Consider the following 21,827-nt stretch of genomic DNA (forward strand, 5'->3'; position numbering starts at 1 on the left):
CATTATTAAGTGCCACATTTACACAGATAATGATGAATGTAATAACCTTTTGCAAATACGTGCGTCCCAATTAACTTCAGTCTGACCTTTTAAATATCCTGGACCTCTGTACTGGTTAAATATTGGTTTGGATGTCAGTGGTTTTTGTTGCTTTTCTAAAGCAATTATTTGGAAGTTGAATATTTTATTGAACTATACTAAATTTAAGTAGGTAATAATGATGGCGATGTAAAAGAATAGTTCAATGTAAGTATGTATATCAAGTTTATTGCCAAGACTTAGCTGAAGTGAATCCTAAAATTTGGGATCTATAAGAGAAGTAAAAAAAAAAAGTAATTAAAATCCCACTGCTTCAAACATAACATCACACAACTGTATATGGAGTGGTCCACTCCATACGTCCAGATAAGGATTATTATTAACTGCCATTAATCAACACCATTCTGTCTTCATGCTAAGCTAATTTAGCTGCTTTACAGACATGAGATTGGTAACTCTTGGCATGACAGTGAATAAGTGGTTCATCTTCCAGCCCTATTGAATTTTATATATGAGTACGTAAAAGTGTGTGATGGCAAAACACCAGATTGCAAACTTGCACTTTAGTTTTAATCGCAGTCTGAGGTTGCCTTGAAAACAAAGTTCATGTCCACGGTGTCTTATCTACAACCTCCTCATCTACAACCACTTCAATGTCAGAAAAAAAATAGCTTTATTTAAATGTTGCAGCTGTCTCTGTTGCTGTCTGTAGGCAGAACTTTGTACTGTACTTTAATGTTGACACTGCCACATTAAGACTTTAGGGGCTTTTAAAATGCCTTTTTTTCTAATCCTGCTGTGTTCACTGTCACCTGAGCTTCCAAACCTACAATATGTTATGTCTTATGTGTGCACAAAGATGAAGTGTAGATTCAAAGATGTGTGTTTTTGTGATTTTGTGGCTATGAACAGTTATATTTTATTAAAAACCAACCGTGTAATGAAATCTGTTTCAAGTTATCACCTAATTCATCAAAAAAAAAAAAAAAAAAAAAATCAGCATGTGTTTGTTTTTTAATTTTGCTACCATCAGGTGGGGGTGTCAATAATTTATTAATGGAAAAGTAACACACAAAGTGTTTTAGTGATGTGCTGATCACTGTGTGCGACACTTGAAGCATCAGTGATGACAGCAGCCACGTTTCTGTTCAGTACACTGTTAAGTACACTGTTCTGTTCAAAAGGAACCACAAATTTTAGCCAAATGTCCAAAACAATGTCGGCAGAGAAAATGCAAATGAATGCTGGGTTTACCAGCTGGTGGCGCTATTTCTCCAGTCGGAGCCATTAAACCACTGCAGAAGAAGAGAGCGCAACGAGACGACGTTATTAAAATACCCAATAATAGTTGTACACTACTTTTCCTGATGCATTGTGGGATACTTTGAGTTCACTGATGGTCACTAAACAAACACCAATCACCATCATGCATTTCGCTGAAAGAAACATTGCAGATGGACATAACAGTGCAACAACAAAGACTTGAGTGGTGTATCAAAGGGCCAACGAGCTCACGATGAAGTCCTCTTTCCAACCATTTCCAATGCACACGGTGTTAAGACGGCCTTTGTTTCATGTATTAATCTGAGGAAGGTTACAGCTGACATTTTTCATCATTACAATAGATGTTAAAGTCACACGCCTCGTGCACTTCATGATTTATCTACAAAGTCTGTTGCCATCATGTTATTTGTCGCTTTTAATCATACACCAGCGGTTCCACCTCAGCCAAGTGTAAAAACATTTTTTGCAAGATTTAAAGACATGTCTTAATTTTTTGGCTTCTTGGCTGGAATTGAAAGTGTGCATAAAAAACAGGTGGATGGAGACATAGTGGCAGAAATGCTGCCTCATGCTGCATGCACCTGTTTTTTACTTCCATTAACACGTAAATCATTTCACAGATTTGATAATCACCTGACTATGTGACGCAAAGTTGCTTTAAAAACATTCTGAATCAAAGTGAAATTATTTTCTTTATCACAATTAGCATGTCTAAAGATTAATACAAAATATTGGATTTTTAAATCATACTTTCAGCTACGTGACTCTAGAACAGGTTTTCTTCCCATGGATGAGCTGGTCATCCAGCACTGCAGCCACCCATGGAAAGAGGAGGAAAACAAGACCACCTAACTCAGCGGAATATTTCCTTTATCTTTGTGATGAGAAACCAAATAAACGAACAAAAAAAAAAACACCGCACACACATTCACACACTGTGCTGCTGTTAAGGGATTGTATTTGTTGAAACTTACAGCCAGTTGATCATCACATCAGCGAGTGCACTTCAGTTATCAAGTCATCACATTCACAGTTTTGTGGCACAGGTAGAACTGGTGCATGAGAGATCCTTTCAGATTGTGCTCTGTTCACTATTTCACAAAGACACGTCCACGGAGAGACGTCTGACTAGCCGTGCTCGTACACAGCAGCGTCGCTTTACAGTCTGTTTTATCCCTTTGAAAGAACAAGCTGCTTGTTGTTTGTATTCAGTATTTTCCAGGAAAAATAAAAAATAAAAAAATCAGAAGGTAAAACATATATTTTGTGCAGCATGTCATCGAGCCAGCAGGAAGAGAAAACATGAAGGCTGTGATTGGGTTTTGGTGAGTCACGTCTTCTTGCAAATTATGGCTTAAATCGCACGTTGCTACACAGGGACGCCTTAAAAGAAAAACCCTGTAATCCACAGCTGCTGTCACAGCCAAAGAGAAAAATAAAATGTGGCAGAAGCACTAATGGCACACATGTAAGGCTTGAATAAAACAGGCTGTCACTAATAAAGATGCAGCTTTTAACAGAATGGAGAAGCTCACACAGATATTGCACTTTTCAAAGCATGACTAAGCATTAAAAAAAAACAGCAAAGTTTCCAGAGTCAGCCGGTCTGATAACAGTCTTCACCAAGGCTAATTATTTTACAAGAGAAATGTGGAAGATAAAGACATGAAATTAAAGTTTCCAGCTAGTTCAGTGCCAACTTTTGTTGACATGTGCTCATTTCTAATGGGAATGTTGTACTTGTGTTGTGATGGATTCCTGTTCTCAGGGATAATCAGCTATGTCCGGACGGGCGGGATGAATCCCAGCATTAAATGTCTCCAGCTCATCCGGGTTAGATTGGTGTTGTGATAAAGGAAGTCTTTTTTTAATGTCACGTATTCTTCTTCCTTGCCAAAACCTGGCACCGACATTACCCACGATGCCAACAGCCTAAGCTTCTAAACCCTTTAAACATTTCAAACCGTCTGAATACTTTTCTTAGAACTGATATTTTTACAGTGCAGCCCATTAATAAACATTTTCCTACATTAACCTCCGCGTTATTTGCCGTAAATTCCGTCACGTTTGCTGAACAAGGCCCTGCAGTGGAGATGACTGCGGGTGGATTAACCCCTCACGTCCCAGCATGCACCCTAACAAGGGGAGCTCTGACCAGGGCTGGTGCTGGGCTGGACCCTGCCCCGACCACAGCTATGTGGTTGTTTGTTCAGCCTACCTGCCCAGAGCTAAATACAGACAGCGATAGAGGACGGATGGCAACAAGCTTTTACTGGAATTAAGGAGGGACTGCAAGTTGTTGGATAGCGTCAGCGAGTGCTGTGACGCGCTCTGTGGGACGAGTCGGATGTGATGATTTTGTTGTATTGCGCAGAAGATTTTTTTGTATGTGCAAAACCAAGACAGCGAGTAACTTTCCATGCTAAAAAAAACCTCACAAAATTCACTCACTGAAAAAGAGGCACTTCTCGCTTCTTTCGTATAAAATTCATTTTCACAAAATCATGAGCCCAAATCCTTACGACCACACACATTTCCATAACAATAAATACTTAATGCACTGACACACATAAATAAATTTCATCCAGAGATACTCTACTGTAGGTGCTTTGAAGGAATCTGCTGTGCTCAGTTTCACAGTTGGCACCGTCCGCCATGTAAGAGGAGAACCTGCTCCTCTGAAGCCTGGCTTTAATTTATGGCTCATTAGTTCTCAGAGAAACAAGCCATGGTAGAACTTTTACTGTAGTGGGCACTGCAGGTGTTAAGGCATATTACACCAGCTGGACGACGATTAAGTAATCTCTGGGTGAGAAATAATCAGACGTATAACCAATAAATATTGAATTCTAACTGAACCTAAAGCCCCGACAGAGAGGACCTTAGTTAAGACAGTTCATGTGTCACCTGCATTTTCAAACACACTTTGGGAACAACCCACCTCCAGACAGCAAATATGATGGATGTCTTTTCTTTTCAGGAGAGAAATTTGGTTTCATGTAGAAATTTCCATTCAGTGGCAGGAAAACCAGCCGCCGTCACTTTTGTTAGAGGGTCCAAGTGAGAAGCCGGTGCTCGTGATGGACCACTCGAGGCAGGGATGAAAACTTGTATCCATGGCAACCTAAAAGTGCAAAACAATCATCACTGACCAGAGGTCTAAAGGGGACGTGAAAGGGAAACCATTCCAACTGGTCCATCCGATCCGTCTGCCGATGTTCGTCCTCTCACCGAGTCCTGAGGTACTCTGGCGTGGAGTAGTTGAAGAGCAGGAAGTCCATTCGGTACAGGTTGAACAGTTTCTTCTGGTAGAAAGGGCTGATGTGCTTAAAGAAGCGTGCTGCCATGTTGCCATCGGTCCTGGTGCTTTTACCAGATGTTGGGAATTGAAGTGTTCCCTCCACTCCAGCCAGGCTGAGCACAGCCTGAGCGTCTGGCTCCAGGGTCTCGTACTTCCCCACCACATCATAGTGGATCAGGCAGGGGTGGCAGAGGGAGTGCACCCGCTCCCAGTGCTCATTAAAAGGTCCCTCCCGCTGCGTCCGAGGGTCCACCAGGTACTGGACAAACTCCTGAAAGGACACGTCGTTCCCTTTCTCCAGCGCTTTGGGCTCCGGGTTGGCCCGGTGCTGGCGGATGATCTTGGTTCCGTAGCGCTTGTGGAAAGCGGTGTTGTAGCTACGGGTGAACTTGTTCCGGTAGGCGGACACCAGGCGCTCAAAGGGATCCCGCACGAAGATGAACTTGAGATAGCTGCGAAGGCGCTGGTTGATCTCGGGGACTGAGAACTCGGAGAGTGTGCGGAGGTTTCCTGCCACGTGGGCCTCGTTAGCAGGGATGGAGAGGGGGTCGGTGTAGCGGCCGTCACTAGTGAGGACCATAAGGACGCGCTTCCAGTTGGTGCAAGCGACCTGGAGGCGACAGAAAAGAGGAAGATTTTCAGCCAATGCACTTTCTTGCATGGAAAAAGGGAGAGCTGTATTTTTCTACATCTGAACTATAAATGATTCCACTGAATAAGATTTTACAAACCCCTGTTTCTAGTCCCCCCCCCCCCCCCCACACACACACACACACACACTAACCAACCTTGGGTACGTAGCAGTAAATAAGACTGTGTTTGTCATCCACAATGAGGTGTTTGAGATCTTCGGGTGAAAGCACCTGGCGCTTCCTCATGTGGCTCAAACACGCCTGCTCCAACAGCTCTCTGCGGCCTTGGAGGGACCTCTGAGCAGCCAACAGCTCCAGCTGCTTGTAGGGACGATGAAGAGCCAATAAATGAGGGCCAGAATGGATGATTTAGGGAGGAAGAAGCAGAAATAGAAAAATCAAGACCAGAGCAACTTACACACTTTGATTAAATAAGACTACAACATTTATGACTTAAATGTAAAATACTGTTTCAGTAAATGTGACAGACAGCAGATAGACAACGAGCACAAATGATATCTATGGAAGATTTTGGTTAAAAAGTATTTTAAGTTAATAAACTGAAGGTTAACACAAAGACTCTACAGCCATGCTAACTCCTCTCTAGAGCTGTACTGAGACACAGCTGCACTTTGAATTGAACGCTAACGTCAGCATGCTAACATCTTTATGACGACAATGCTAATTGATAAGCAGGTACACTGTTTACAATGTTCAATCTTTGATTTGCATATTAACCTGCTAACATTTGCCACACAGTACAGATGAGGCAGGTGGCTCATGACTTGGACAAAGTCAAAATTTGATGATGGTGCCAGTATCACCAGAGTTATTACAATTCACCCTGAGAGAGAGACGTGAATGTGTCGATCAATTTGCATGGCAGTCCTTTCAAAAATTGCAGAGACTTTCCACTCTGGACCAAAGTGGTGGACTGGCCGACCGGCTGACGGCGCTTTCCGTTTAGTCACGCCACAAGATTGCTATAAAGGTACCAAGTTTTCAGTGATGTCTCAAGGATTAAAAAGCTGACCAAGCTGTGTGTGTGTGTGTGTGTGAGTGCTGTCACCTGGTCTCCATTGTAGAGGGTCTGCAGTGGATTTCTCCTTCTATTCGCTGGTTTGTCCTGTTTTTCTGCAGACTTCACACCAGGTTCTGCAGTTAGAAAGACAAATCATCGGTTGCAGCAAAGTTTATGTGACGCTGTGAGGCGGATAACGGCACAGTAAATCTGTTGCATGTCGTGTGTTATATGTCAAGAAATGTCTGATGCATTCTCACTGCGGGTGACTTTGTCGACTTTGTCAGCACTGATTTAAGTCCGACCACATTGCTTTTATTTTTTCACGAGCCTACATGTAGGTCACAAATGAGAAACACCTTTTTACAATGTGGCATGTATTTGCACAGAGGTTTAAATTACGCTATAAAGATGTCCATACAGAGTTATAGGGGAGGTCAGTGAGAGCCAACTTTCCAACCCTCCACTGCCTTTGTCATGACGTGATCCGTCTTTTAAAAAAAATCCTCCCTCTGTTTCATCTAGATTCCACAGGAACAGCGTGTTCCTCCAAAACACTCTGTAACTCTTTCATAAGTTGCATCTCTCCTGTTTTACTTTTTTCTTAATTGGACTTATTTAATTTGACAGTTCATCCTTTAGGAAATGAGTTATTTGGGCACAGCAAAGTAACTGGAGGACACACTGTGGAACCAAACAGATATGGAAAAATGCCCACTTCCAGTTTCCGAACATTACACAACCAAACAATGCTAAATGTGCATCACCGATGAGCTGTGTGTTAGAACAATACTTGGCTGAACAACACTGTTACGTCCCCTGTGTGTCTAGGGAAGGGAAGAACATAAAACGCAGGTGTAGTTAGGCGTATAGTCGCTGTTTATTGTACAAGTGGACAAATCAAATGAATAACACAAACCACGAACCAAGACCATCAAACCTCAACGGTATCAGCGGGGTTGGTGGGGGTGGAGGTCTGCGGGTGGCGCCAAAAACAACAACAAAGCAAAAGCAGAACCACTAAATCTATTTACATGGATAACTCAGCATTACAGCTGACGAGCCTGAAGAGGCTCTCAGAGAAAATAAACAGATCATAAACAACATTTGTGGCAGCCACCACTATATGAACTATACTATATGAAGGTGCAGTGGTGAGAAAACAAAAGAAAACTAAACCTTTACCCAGTCCTAACCAACACGAGTGTCCCTATACATTCTACACGTGCTTATAACAAAAGCGTACAGAAATCACAGATCAGCACTAGCAACACAACCGAAGCACACAGCAGTGGAGTGCTCAGGTTACAGCACAGCTCCGCCGTCTTCTAAAGTGTCCCCGCTGATGGAATCAGCTCCCGACGTGGACAGCTGGGTGTCAGCGTCATTGATTGAGGAGAGGGAGGCTGGACCAATAGCAGCAGAGGGTGACGGACTGACCCACAAGGTGAGACCACACGGCCAGCTCACAGCAGCTCTGACAAACTGACTACGCCCGTAACAAACATGTATTTGTAATGATGGCTCTGCTGGTTTTGGGGAACTTAGGAAAAAAAAATAAATCAACCAGGATGCAGACCTCGTTATCGCCTCCCCTCCCTTCCCCTGCCTCTATAAACACATCTGTCTTCTCCTTCCATCCCCCACTCCCATCCCCCTCCTGTCCCACCCAGGCCCGATGGCAGACCGTGCTCGGGTCTGCAGCTGATGGAACTGAGTGAGAAAAGTGATTTGTTTTGCACATGTGGCTAAACAATGCCTCGGGCTGCTTTACATCTTACTCGAAGCTGGAATGAGCCAGAGGTGGAGCGAGGTGGAGCGAGGTGGGGGAAAGTGCTTCATGTACGTCAGCATGAAGGAGTATGTTTCACAGAGGACCTATGGAGCGATGAGAAAAATGCAGAGCCATCATATGGAAAGTATATCACTTAGTTAAGCAGGGTAGCCCACTGTTTCTCTTCTTTCTGCTGAGTTCACAATAAACAAATGTAACTTTTCACTGCTTTGAAATTGCATCTAAATGTAATAAATCTCTGTGTCAGATTGGGAATGTGCTCTCATGAAAACAGAAAAACCACTATTGTTCACAAACTCTTGTTCAAGATCGAATCAAACTCTAAATCACGACTGCCGCTGTGAGTGAGCTGAAAACAAAAAGAGCAATTACAGTACTGTTGACGGAGCAACTATAATACAACATGTAGGATAAGACGAACTGAGATGGATGAATGCTGAACTGTTTTGAGAGCGAGGCTACTGCAGTGCAGCCTCTCCCTGTCCCTCCTCTCTGCCTGAGCTCACATGAACCACCAAAATCCTCAACTTCCTCTGGGTCAATAGAGATAGGCATTCAAGTCTTGCTGGACCATGCTGAAAGCTGTACAAGAACATGTAAGCAGTCCATATCTTAAGCCACGTATGGAGACATGGCACGGGTGCGGTTATATTTAATATCAGGTTTATGATAAAGACGTTGCTGTCAGGGTGACATGGAAGAGGGACGGTTTAGGAACAGCACACTGCATCCCAGAGCTTTGAAACAACAGACCATTGTGCGTAGAAATCAGACAATCTCAGCTCCAGGCAGGACTGAATATACTGATTGAGATGTCTGAGCTCTCAGTCATCACCGCTGTAGCTCACTTGCTAAGCAGCTAAGCCTTCTGCAAACTCAGGACGCTTCCTCAGGAAGCTGGAAAGTAGGTCAAGAGACACTCGTGGACACGCTACTCATATCAATGGTTTTCAGTTTAAGTGTAAACACTGCCCTGCGAAGAGGAAACACTTATCATCAATACTGATATATGGAGGGGGAGATAGGAAAAGGGGAAAGTAGAGGTTGTTCCTCCGGCCATTGACATTTTGTTCCACTGTTGTATGCCATTTCTCACATTTGACAATGAACTATGGAATAAAATGGTGGTGGTGGACAACATACAACAACCAAAATAATAGGAATATGACCTATTCCTATTGTCAGTAATATAGTTGCTGTCACACAGTTAGTATCTGCCGTGGGAACAGCAGTGACCCACGACACTGTTTTCATGTGACGTGCAGCAGCAGCAGCAGCAGCAGCAGCAGCAGCAGCATCCCACCAGTCCATGTGCCACACTAAGAAACAGAGAGAGAGAGAAGTCACCCACGGTGTCTGTCTGCCTGTCATTAGTGAGAGGTGGCACATGTCAATAAAAATCACTTTATACCGGTGTATGACATGTGTGGCATGTGACAGAGCAACGTGAATGACTTATGAATGCCATAAGCCAGAACGACTCACAAGCGACACATCAAAAGCCGACAGTGACGTACCACAGAGCTGACACATGCCACTGGAACAAGACTAACTTATCACTGTCACTGCACATCATTACACCTTAAAGTCTCTCAGCTTTTGTACTCCTGTTCTCGCTAATTAACATCTGTAGCTTTTTTTTTTTAATTGGCTAGGTTTTTTAATTACTTAGCATAGCACTTTTCTGGAGAGGCTTCAAAAGCTGCAGATGTTGGAAGAATGAGACCGCTGCCGCTTGATTTCCTTCATGCGTATGTTTTAAAACTGCTGAAAGCATTTGTGAATAATATTGGGGTTTTTTTTTTTAAACTTCCCCTGGGGCTGCACCAAAAAGCAGAGAAGAAGAACTACCTGGCTGGTAGGCTCAACCAGAGCATGTCAAGGATGTATTCACATCCCTATCTGGTGAATGACCACTGTCACACGCAGTCTGTGGGTTTCTGAAGAATAGGGAAGTCATGTAGTCTGTTCTTTCCAACCACTGGTAGCCTTTATCCTGGGCAATGACGGCATGGGGGCTCCAGTGAGTTCATCACTTGGAAAATCCAAAAAGGGGAAAAAAATGTGACACGGATCTTTTTTTATCCAGTTATCAGCGTGACTCTAAGTATAGCAATGAGTGGCCTGTCGGGCCATCGCTCCACCACACTGGTCAACATTGAGGTGAATGATGAACTGTGAACTGTTCAAAGACCTCTCTGAAGAATGCCAGACTAGCAGTGCCACTCTCAAACGATTAAATTTTTTAGAATTCAATGCCGTTCCAAATATTCAAATATCATGCTCCATCCCTTGTGAAGTGTTGTGCAGACATTTATGATCCCCAGAGGATGAATCCCTCTGACTTTGATGCTTCCCTGACTTTTCATCTACCACAATCATTAATTCAAAATTTCACTTTGGTTTATGATTTAATGACATTCCCAGTTATTTTCCCCACCATTTAAAGCATTACTTAATGTTAAAGGCTACTTTTCATACGTCTGCATGGTTAACATGCTAAACTACGATAGCATCACCACATGTTAGCATTGTCATTGTGCCCTCAGCATGTTGTTAGCATGCTGATGTTAGCCTTTAGCTCGAATGTCAAATGCCTCACAAAACGTTCACTCTGAGTCTTGTTTGCAGATAATTACAATTGTGATATCAATCATGCTTCTGGCTCTGTTTCTTTTTCAGACAAGCCACTTGATTTATAGATCTGTAGCTCTCTAAACTTTACTATTAAATCCAAATAAAATTCTTCTACTCATCCTTTGTCTTAAAATTTTACAAGTGTCTATATCTGCTGGCATCATTAGACGTCAGCCAGCCTCAAGGTTCTTCTCCATTAGCAGTTCTATCTTTTGTTGTGTATGCAAAGTTATAACCCAGCAATGCTTTTCTTCTACTTTGTAATGGATCAAAGTTCTGTTTAACAGGAGAGCTTAAGCTTCAGAGGCCACATCTAATAAACCACATCTTTTTCTGCATCAAATGTTCTGTCGCATGTATCAGAAAACCGCTGCTTCCTCTCAGACTCAGGAACTGACACAACGCTGACAGTTGAGGCAGAAGCAGAAGAGGCCTCAGTCAACACACACAAACAGGCCCACTTAAAACTGTTATATAATGTTATATTCCCAGACAAATAAGGGTCCGATAAGGCTGTACACCGGTTTGGATCATTATAAACAGACAGCACTACCTTATGATTCATCAGCTGATGGAAACATAGTGACAAAGTATGTTATAAAGTACATGCATTACATGTGCGTGTGGGCCGAATACATCAAAACAGCTTTTTGTTGTTGATGTTATTCAATTCTTATATCTTTTTTTATTAAGCTACATCTCTGTCCTCCTCTGCTGGCAAGTAAGAGTCTATATTTTTGGACAACCTCTGTGATCATGATAACTAGCACAGGGGGGATTCTGTGGCACCAATAATGTAAATATTTACTTAAAGAGGTAAGATTACACTTAATTGTGCTTGTAATAACACCCTGTCTTTCCGAAGGCCACGTAATGGAAGTTTCCATGAGCTGGAAGAAAAGCACTGTGTAATTTGCTTTGATCAAGGTGTAGAAAATGCTGTTTCACAGCACAACTGAAAGTGAGTGAAAGAGAAAATAGGTTGCCACAAATGAAGCAACGGACGCCATAAGGAGACAATGGAGTTACGAGCGTTTGAGCACAGCTTGATTCAAAGGTGTCGCACGTCCGCTCACTATGAGTTGCAGATGGCGGCGATGAGAACGACAAGACGAGCTGATTTTATGATCACTGATACTCTTTGTTGTGGGGCAGGCAGTTCCTCTTAATCTTCCTCTTGCCCTCATTATGTTCACTTGCACTTCAAATAAGCAGCAAAAGCTTTCCTGTAACAGATGTCAGTTGATGTCTCACGTCAACAGGTTGCACTTTGAAAAAATATGATGTCAGAGTTCTGGCTGACCTGAGGTGCGTCTGACGCCCTCTTTAATTTTCTTAAACTTTAAAGGGATCACAGTGAGATAGACTGTGAGTTCACTCAGGTTAAGGTTGGGTTATTATTCACCGCTGTATGAATACAGCATGAATGTTACGGCCACTGTGACCCCAGCACATAATGTTTTCAGACTTTATAGTACAGCTGTACAAAACATCGTATCATAATTATTTTTTGTACGAGCCGATGTTAGGGAGTCACAATGTAAAATCTAAATTCCCTAGTAGCAGATTCAGAGCCAGAGAAGGGGAAGAGTTGTATGAGCTGCAAACAGGAAATCAATTTAAATAAACAAATTATACAAAAGTAAATCTGTTCTGTTGTTAGAAGAGATCCAGAGTAAATGTTTACAGCCTGGGAGCATGTAACCTGAGTCAGTTATGTTCAACCTGTACGAGTGATGTGTCTATGAAGCAGAGTAATGTCGTTTACATGACTTTTTTTGATACCAAAAGAAAGAGAGTGTTTAGGTGACTCAACCTCACTGTGTCTATCTGGGGAAGCATGCCGTCTGCTCCGAGGGCTGCCATACCATTGGTTAGAAACAGCTGGATTTCTTTGATGTGGTTGTTGCTGGATTTTTCCTTTTTCTGAACTGAGGATTTAAAGACAGAGGTTGTTGTAAAGTTCCCTGGGGTACATTCGGATTTTTCTGGCAATATAGATAAACATTACCGACAGTATATATATATATATATATAAGTTCAAATTTCTTTGAACTCGGTGTGTATCCATTACATCACCAAACCGTATTAATATCAACATTTAATACAAGCATGTCACTGGTTTGGGCCCAGCGTTCCAAAAGCGTCACTGCATTTTCAAATTTGCACTCTTTTCTCTCTATAAAGTCGCATTAGTTCATAGTTTATTGATTTCAAACTAACAAACTCTTTACACGCTCTTTACTCTTCCTACTGAAGCAGCAGAGGTGCTACAAAGTGCGGCCACAAGCCACATATAGATCACAGCTTACCTGCAACACAAAACCACGCTGACCATCTTCAACCGTGTAAGACACCAGCCTCCAGCCTCCAGCTCTCGTCTTTGCATACAAATCCACTTATACGTTAGTGCTTCCTCTTTTTAAACACTCTCTCATGTTAGTAGTTTCAAAAAACACAAAAGCCAAAAGGCTTCATTATTTACTAGATAGAGCATGTTTAGGATGTTAACAAATAGACTTTTGATACATCCCGCAGAGTGAGTCAGAGCAAATAGCCAGCAGGTGTAGCATGTGGTGCACAGCGCTCTCTGAAGAGCTGTTGGCATTGTGGAGGACCTTGAAGGCATCACAGCATTCTTTGTTTGTTTCACAACAGCTGCGCTGATGCCAAAGTCAGATGATAAGTAGCAGCGTGCACGTACGCGCAGAGAGTAACGCCGGTGTGCTCAATTACCAGATCAGACTATGAGTGTACGGGCGGATGCGTATGGGAGCGAACAAGGGAGAGACAATGTGTATTGTGCACTGACTCTGTGTGGGCAGTACACATGAGCGCAGGCCTTGATGTTTCCTCTCTTTACAGCTGAAATCCATCACTGTCAGAGGAACCAGCAGCGTCAATTCTGATACTGTGAACCAGAGTGTCGAGCATCAGTGATACCTGGCAAAAACAATCTTCAAAAACCTGTCACCCATCTGTGGGAGTTTGTGTTTGAATTCAGCTCAGATTTGATCGGTACGTGCGACGACAGAACACTTCAGACCTAAACTGGTGGCTCGGTGTAAAGGAGAGCCACCGCTTTAAAGTGTGATGTGCTGCATTCACATTGGACTCAGGCAGGCGGTCGACGGCAGACGGACACCTTCTGGATGGCACAGGGGAAACAAACAAATAGCCCGACCGAATGGCAGGACAACAAAAGATTGTATTGTTTACAAAGAGGATGGAATAAAACATAATCAATAAAATGATCTAATTTTACCGTCCAGCTCTCGTCCACTAAAATGATATCCAATTATCCATCTACAGTCTGTCTGAATACATGAGTCACCACTGTCTCCCATAGGTGGGAAAGACAGAGGAGAGTTTTCCCACCCTCTAGTACGTGAGGCCACGTACAACTGCCGGGAAAATGAAGTGGAAAGGTTGGAGAGGGTAAATGTGGAGCAAACAGCAGCATGAATAGAGAATATGTTCATCGTTCAGAAGTGATGACCCTGCCAAGAGTAAACCTCAGACACACATCCTGGTTCTGCTCTGGGACGACGTGCGTCAGTTCAGTTTTCATGCACACAGTCAGGTGATAGCACAGAATCTTATCTTCTAAATCTAGACTGACAAGTACAACCATGCAAGGGCTGATGAAAGAAGAAGTGGTACAACAGTAAATTTCAAATTTGATGTAAACAGTAGGTTTTTTCGAGGCGATGACAGGAAATGGTTTCCTGTGTCAAACAGCAGGACTGCAGACTTGTCAAATGAGCACTTTTAGCACAAGGGTCGCTTCAGTTCCCTCCACCTTTGTCAAGTGCACACACTGGGCACCACCATTCAGCGCTGAGCTAAGATGCCTGGCACAGTAACACACACACACACACACACGCTCAACGACACACATGCAGTGACAGCTGAGTCAATGCACCCACATAAAAGACAGTCTGAGAGGAAATAGAAACTGGGTGTTTATGTCTATTTTTGTTCAAATTATGATGTATCTAATAAGAGAGGCTGACTGGAAATAGCACATGTCAGGGAAATTTCCTCAGTCTGTCAAAAACGGTTTTACACTGGCTGGAACGAGGACTTTTCAGGGGAAATAAAGAAATTAAGCAGCAATGGGAACACATTTCTGCAGATGGAAATGTACCATATCTGCATTTTATTAACGATAAATAAATTAAAAAAAACTCCTGTAAAAGCTTAATGAAAACAAGATATGTAAAACAAACAAAAACAGAGAATCACTTTTCCAATACAGGAAACTCCCAAAGTCTCAAAATGTTTCTGTGCCCAATTTTAAAAAAGAGAAGCATTGACTTCCTCATCAGTCCATCAGCACAACAACGTTGTGACATTTGAGAAGTCAAAAAAGCGTCTTTTTTCTCTTAGTTTAGACTTAATCTTGAACACCACTGATCTAATTTTAACAAAAGTGTCGTATCTCACTGCCAAACTAAAATTACACTATCTCGCCCACAGAGGAAGTCCAACTAAAGCTCAAAACAAGGAGATACGTCTGGATCTGACCAACTGAACAGTTAATGGTAGAACAAATCCGACCTGCCTTAAATAAAGAGCTCATAATGGTGCGCTGGATGTCATAGTGCTTTCCTGAGTGCCAAACCCAGGGTGTTGGCGCAGGAAGGCATACAATGAAAGCACAACAATAATACGCACTGTGCTTCCTGTCCGGTGTTCAACACCAGGCTTAATTGGGAGTTGTGCTTCTGTTCGACAAGTGGACTGGAGACATGAAGGTAAATTAAAATGGCAGTGCAGGACATTCTTTATGCTGTGTGGTTTCTGCATTGCTGTCTATGCAGCAGCACGTTTTATTCTGCTTTTGAGAAGAGAGAGTTTGGTGTTAATGAGGGTTTAAGGAAAGGAAAAAACAGATCCAAAGAGGCAAGAGGAACGGAGGAGCAGTGGTAAAATACTCCTAAAGAGTTATGGTAGACCGGACTGTAGGGCTTCCCAGGTAAAGAGTGTATATAATGATTTTGTAATCCATAAAACTGGGACAGTAACGCCAACCACACATTTAAGCTCATTACCGGCAGATACAGTTTCATTCCCTTTAATCTCAACCAACCCACCTCTTCATCAGCACTCAGGCGACCGCACGGGAGGAAAACTCTCATTTCTCATCCTCTATATTCTGCCGGTTGGGTAAGCATCAAACCTCCAGCGCCTCAAGAAAGAAAAGAACTGGCACCATGGAAATGTGGCATATGAGGACACTATGAATATTATATACTTCATGTTTAAATGTTTCACACCTAAAAGGAAATTCTTGAGTCCTGACTCAGTTTTAAGTATCAAATTATCGATAACGTCAGTAAATATGAAGCTGACGTCTGGTTTGAAATCTGAAAGTTCTCCTTAAAAAGTCAGCTGGGACGTGATGATGATTTTCAACTATTCCGATAGTTATTAAAGTATAAAAAAAAATGGAATGATTGCCACTGTCGCCTTGCTTTAAAGATATATTTTACCTTGTTTTTACTGGGGCCTGCTAGTATGCCCGTGAAGCCAGGTCTCTGTAGAGATGTGGGCACAAACAGTCTCTGATTATTCTCTACTTGGGCAGCCTGAGTCCCATTTCGTCCACTCGACCTTCCAACAACCGGACATTAGCTACGAGCAGCCAACAGGTATAAACCAGGTTAGTTTAAGCTTTTATCTCGGCTTACTCTCCTCTACTCCCGGGGCGATCACCCCTACCTCTGCGGCGCTTGGTTGGCGTGGTCTGGCTGGGTGGTCAGAAGATGCCGATCACCACACGCTTTAATCCAGGCACTTACTCAAACGTGTGAACTGCCATAAGTAATATGTAAAATAAGTATTTCATCAATAAAAAGGTGAAAACAGATGCAACAGATTATTCTTTTTCAGGACACCTGGCTGGTTCCTTCTCTCCTGTTTCACTTCTCTGTGCTCCAGTCAGACCCAAACAGAGCAGGAGTGAGAAATTAAAAGGAAAGGAAATGCACATCGGAGTTTTTCGGCGTTGGTTTTCAAACTGTCTCTGCCTTGATACACAGTAATTAAGGACGCGCTGTGTTTTGTTGACATCCTGTGAATTAGCCGTTTCTCATGTGGCTTTTCATGTGGCCTGCACGTCTAACTGGCAGACAAGCCTGAACAGCTCAGGCAGTGAGGGTGTGTGTGTGTGTGTGTGTGTGTGTGTGTGTGTGTGTGTGTATATATATATATATGTACCTAGGTGGTGGAGGGGGGTCAATGGGAATGTAAAACTGTGCTGCCTGTAGGTTTGGCTACTTGTGGTTTGTGCGTCTGCCTCTAACAGCTATGCATATAGTCAATGTGTGCTGGTCTGTAAAAGGTGATTTATTACTCAGGTTTTGAACTGTTCCATCATGGTGTGTGTGTGTGTGTGTGCTCGAGACAGTCCACGTCAAACTATGTGTGTCATGATGCTTTTTCATGTTTTCCTTTTTCTTCACCGTTATCTTTTTTTACGACACATATAGCAGCTGTGCGTGTCAGTGTTTGCCTTTACGTGTGTCTCACCAAAGTTGCGAAACACCACCCAAAGCACAGAGTGCATCTCACTATTTTTCCATTTCAGCAAAAACCCACATTGATCGATGTTGTCCTACAATAGCACCAAAAACTGGGCACTGCTTCCTGCATTCAGCACCCTCCTCCTCCTCCTCTTCCTCCTCCTCTCTTCTTCACTAAACATATGGAAAACGCTACACTTTGATCAAACGCTCCTCCACATTTTCCTCTATGGCCACGTGCCATTTTGCTCCTGCAATTTATGGCAATCTCAAATCAATCACCTCTACCTCTTTCTCTCTGACTGAGCTCTGACTCCTCTCCCTGGGAGTCCTGCAGTGCGCTGGGAGTGTGTGTGTGTGTGGGGGGGCCCAGAGTGGGCTCAGCCCAGGGAACAAAAGGTAGAGGAAGGGGAGAGGAGAGGTAAGAAGAGCAGAGGAGGGCTAAAGCTGAGGAATGCAGGGGAGATCTCTGGTGGGGGGTGAAGTGGGGGAGGGAGGGGGGCTTTCAAAACATTACACTGCTCACAGTGAGCTTATTCATACTCCATTTCATTCACATTTCATTCTGTCGCTGCTACACACTTGCACATTTACGCACACAGGTGTGCCAGAGCTCATGGAGTCACAATTAAAAAGAGTTAAAGCTGCATTCAGGACCCACTCCTTCTAAATGGTCTGTATGTACAGTCATGTTAGATTCATATACTGCAATAGAGCTTTATCAACTTAGCAAATGAGCCTATTTCACTGCAGTTATCCTCAAGTCTCTCTAAAACACACCGCACAGATATTAGAAGTACAGCTCAGTAAATGTATGCACGCACACTGCGACCTGAGGACTCGGACTTTCCGTGTGGTCGCCGCACTGCACATCTAACGCAGTGGCGCTTCTTGCATTTAACTACAAAAGCGTTATTAAGATATTCTCAGGCTACGCTTGGTGTCGCTATCTTTTGCCCGGAGGCGGCAGAGCAATGAGCGGGGTCTTACCTGGCTTGGTGATGCTCTGGAAGTAGAGCACGAGAACGAAGAGCGAGCCGAGGCACGTCGCCAGGAACAGGCGTCCTCCCCCGGGCATCCTCATCCTGAAGCCCCGCTCTGCCGGCGGAGCCCCCGACCCCTCGTCGCTGCCTCGACACGGTTCATACGAGACCACCCGGCGGAGGATGCGCGGAACTAGGAGCCTATTTCTGAATTACGGGACACTAAATTAAAAAAATAAAAAAGAGCCCATTGAGGAGTTACGTTAGCCGGGCTGTTGGAGGACACAGTAATTCAACCGTTCATTCTTAGTAACGTTAACTTTCTACTGATGACACGTTAAATAAATTAATTTACGGTTTTGGTGACAAGCCTAAAAGCGAAATATTGAGTTTTAAATTGACAATTTTGCCAGTTTTGTGCTCTAGTTGCTGCCACACCATCGGTGTCACGAGTTTGTCGAAGCTACACAAACTTCTTCTTCTTCTTCTTCTCCTCCTCCTTCTTCTTCTTCTTCTTCTTCTTCTTCGCCAAACATGGACGGGGCACCGTGCCATGACGTCACACCCTCCCTCTCGCCCTCTCCCCGATTCATATAGGCTGCTGCGCTACCTTCAGGTGCTGTCGGAAATATTACGTCTACATTCAGAAAGTGGGTGTTTTTTTTCCCTTATGACGTAGCTTAGCAAGATTTGTCATCCCTTTGTGGTTAAAAAAAATAATACATAAAAAAAATAAATATTGAAATATAAAAAAATATTTAGCCTAATGATTAAAAGTCACAATGCGCTTACTGTATTACTTTTAAGGGATTACGAGGAGCACTTGAAGGCAGCATCGCAGGGTCTCTCACAGATTTCAACAGAGGTACATCATGTCCTGTCTAATGCAACTACTGGCAGCTAAAAAACGCTGGCAGTGCCACCGTAATGAGGAAAAAAAAAAAAGAAAACTACATAAAATGAAGCCACATTAAACTTCCAAAGTAATCATCATTTAACCCAAATAGGCAGAAAATAGGCAGACATACAACATACATCCACACTCACAATTTGAATGGCTTACCAGCTGTGGAACATATCAAAGTTTAATTTTCAGTTTCACTTCCTTGTTGCACAAAGGTAGACGCTGCAGGGAAAAGCTTCTGTAGTGTCACTGTCAGAAAGTTAGTGTGGCTGCAGTACTGACCCACTTTCTTCTTGCTTAGTGTATCATCGTGCAATACGAGACAATAGGCCTACTCATAGTCATAGGCTACAGTACAATGCATCCATTTCTATTCTGTATTAAAGATTTTTCCTTCCAAAAGCATATCACATTATCTAAAATAACGGTTCACTTACAGTTCATATGTAGGCCTAAACAGTTTTCCTAAACTGTATTCTTAAACTTTCTGGACATGGGCAGTGTCTGGACATGTTCAAATTCCACTCTGCTTACATTTCTAGACGTCAAATGAGTTCTGTAAACTGCATTTTCCCCCCCAGTCGTTTTTCATACCAGAATCGAAATCCCCTACTGAGCAGGAGCACATTCCTATACATGCCAGGTCTCAGAGAAGTTAATGCAGCTTTGAATTGAAGCAATGCTTTTGTCTTTACCAGAGAAGAATGTTTTTTTTGACAAACTGTGATGCGTTACCAGCCGAGGATGACAAAACAAATATATTTTAAAATAGAGGATGACTGAGAATAGAAGAGAAGTTATGGCCCAAAAGGATCCAGTCTGTCAGAGAGGTGGATGTTACAGACTGTTTCAGCTGCTTACCCTTGAAAAATATATGCTCTCCAAACAGTGTGTGTAACGCCCTACGTCACACACTCACAGCATTACATCATATCGGTCAGTTTTATGTACTGCGTGGAACATATTTCAAACAGAGACACATAAAAGACATCAGCGCCGGAGACAAACATACAGTCACTCTGGGGACTCTGTGTGTGTGTCATTCTGCAGTTAACATTTTCTTTTCACTCTTTTTAAATGCTGTCGTGTGAACATATTATGGAGACACAATAGCACAAATTCCCATAGTTGGCCAGCGAATGATAAAACTATAGTTTGCCTGCAAAATGTTTACAATAGGCTAACTATCAGGCTAACAGCTGTTTGTATATTATGTATTGCTAAGAGAAAAGAGTCAGTCAGACAAAGATATCTGCAAAGCAATTACAGAGGACGGAAATGGGAAAATTTCAAAATAAAAACACTGTCAGCAAAAAGATTTGACCAAAACCTTCCTGTAGATTTATTTTCATGAAAGACCGAATGAATGCCAATGCACACAAGCATGATACAGTCCAAAGTCTGAAGACATGGCAGCGACTGAGTAACTGAGGAAGTGCCAGGTCAGCGTGTAAGCTAACCATTCATGCTGTAATTACCCACATGCCCATGATTACACCTACAGCATGCAATGCCTCCTGGGATTCTTGGAAACACTTAACAGCAATCGCAAGCCTGAGAATAAGAGAGACTTGATGAGAGCGGCTTGGTTAAGGATGACTTGGCAAATTATGCGGTTGTTTGGGCCAATATTAGCTTTTACCACACAACTCTCACCAGCAGATGGTTTGCTGACCACCCACAGGGTCCTGGTTTACTCCCTATTTGTCACTGACAAGTTCCTCATAGGAGGTGGGGAAAATCACTGAGTCCTCTGATAAATAGTTTATTGGGGGTGTTTCTGATTCATTTTTCATTTCACCTTCATTTACATGCTGGTGGCCTTTTTAGTATTTCTAAGTATTTTTTAGAGATCAGGAAAGCCTAATTTTGCCACATTAATTGGTAGATTTAATCAGTTTTGGAAGTTAATGTACAAATCGAAGGAATAATTTGACATTCTGGCATATTTGCTTTCTTCCTGAGAGTTAAATAAGACAATCAATAATACGGCCATGTCCATGGAGCTAGAGCCTGGAGTTAATTAGCTTAGCTTAGCAGGAAAGCTAGAAGCAGAGGAAACACTGTCCGTCCAAAAGTAACAAAATCAGCCTACCAACACCTCTGATGCTCACTAATTAACTTAAGTAACAGCACAGGAACAGATATTTGCTAATATACAGGATTATAGTCCAAACTGTTTCTTGACCAGGAACAGAGTTTTTTTTTAATTAATTAACCAGAAGTTAACAGATTCTGACAATGCCCGGCCAGCTGTTTCCCCCTGTTTCCAGTCTTTATGCTAAGCTAAGTTAGCTGGCTGGTGGCTGCAGCTACATACATAGTGTATAAACAGCAACTTGTCATTTTTACATTTCATTTCACACTCTGTACTGTGTACAGATCAAACAAACAAATTAAAATGTGCAGATTTCTGAACTTTAGAGGTGTTGATACGTCAGTTTAGGACTAAGCTTTGCTAGTTGTTTTGTTTCTACCTTCACATTTTCAACCGATTGAGTGTGGATAAAGTTGAGTAGTGCATTAGTGTCCTCCACTGGCCTCCAGGACCTTCAGTAAAACTAAAATCTAAAATTCTTCAAGGCTGATATTTTGACTTTTTAAACCCAGGTGTAACTAATGACATTATTACTTGTTCCATTGCATTAATTGCTTGATTGGAGCTATCATAATGTTATTAGTTCCACTGATGCTAGTTCCC

General features: G+C 42.6%; 1 protein-coding gene across 2 annotated transcripts; it reads right to left on the reverse strand.

Annotated features, from left to right (window-relative positions):
* Positions 1-2,256: 2,256 nt before the first annotated feature.
* LOC139210357 (carbohydrate sulfotransferase 11-like) lies at positions 2,257-18,536 on the reverse strand. Of its 2 annotated transcripts, none has more exons than XM_070840388.1 (4): positions 18,230-18,536; positions 6,326-6,411; positions 5,413-5,574; positions 2,257-5,234 (listed from the first exon to the last, which is right to left on the reverse strand). In XM_070840388.1, the coding sequence occupies exons 1-4, from the start codon at positions 18,321-18,323 to the stop codon at positions 4,551-4,553; spliced, it is 1,026 nt and encodes a 341-aa protein (XP_070696489.1). In that variant the 5' UTR covers positions 18,324-18,536; the 3' UTR covers positions 2,257-4,550. The 2 variants fall into 2 exon arrangements, with proteins under 2 accessions (XP_070696489.1, XP_070696490.1); XM_070840389.1 differs by lacking the exon at positions 18,230-18,536 and adding an exon at positions 8,059-8,222.
* Positions 18,537-21,827: the final 3,291 nt, after the last annotated feature.

The sequence above is a fragment of the Pempheris klunzingeri genome, chromosome 11, assembly GCF_042242105.1.
Source record: "Pempheris klunzingeri isolate RE-2024b chromosome 11, fPemKlu1.hap1, whole genome shotgun sequence".
NCBI lineage: Eukaryota > Metazoa > Chordata > Actinopteri > Acropomatiformes > Pempheridae > Pempheris > Pempheris klunzingeri.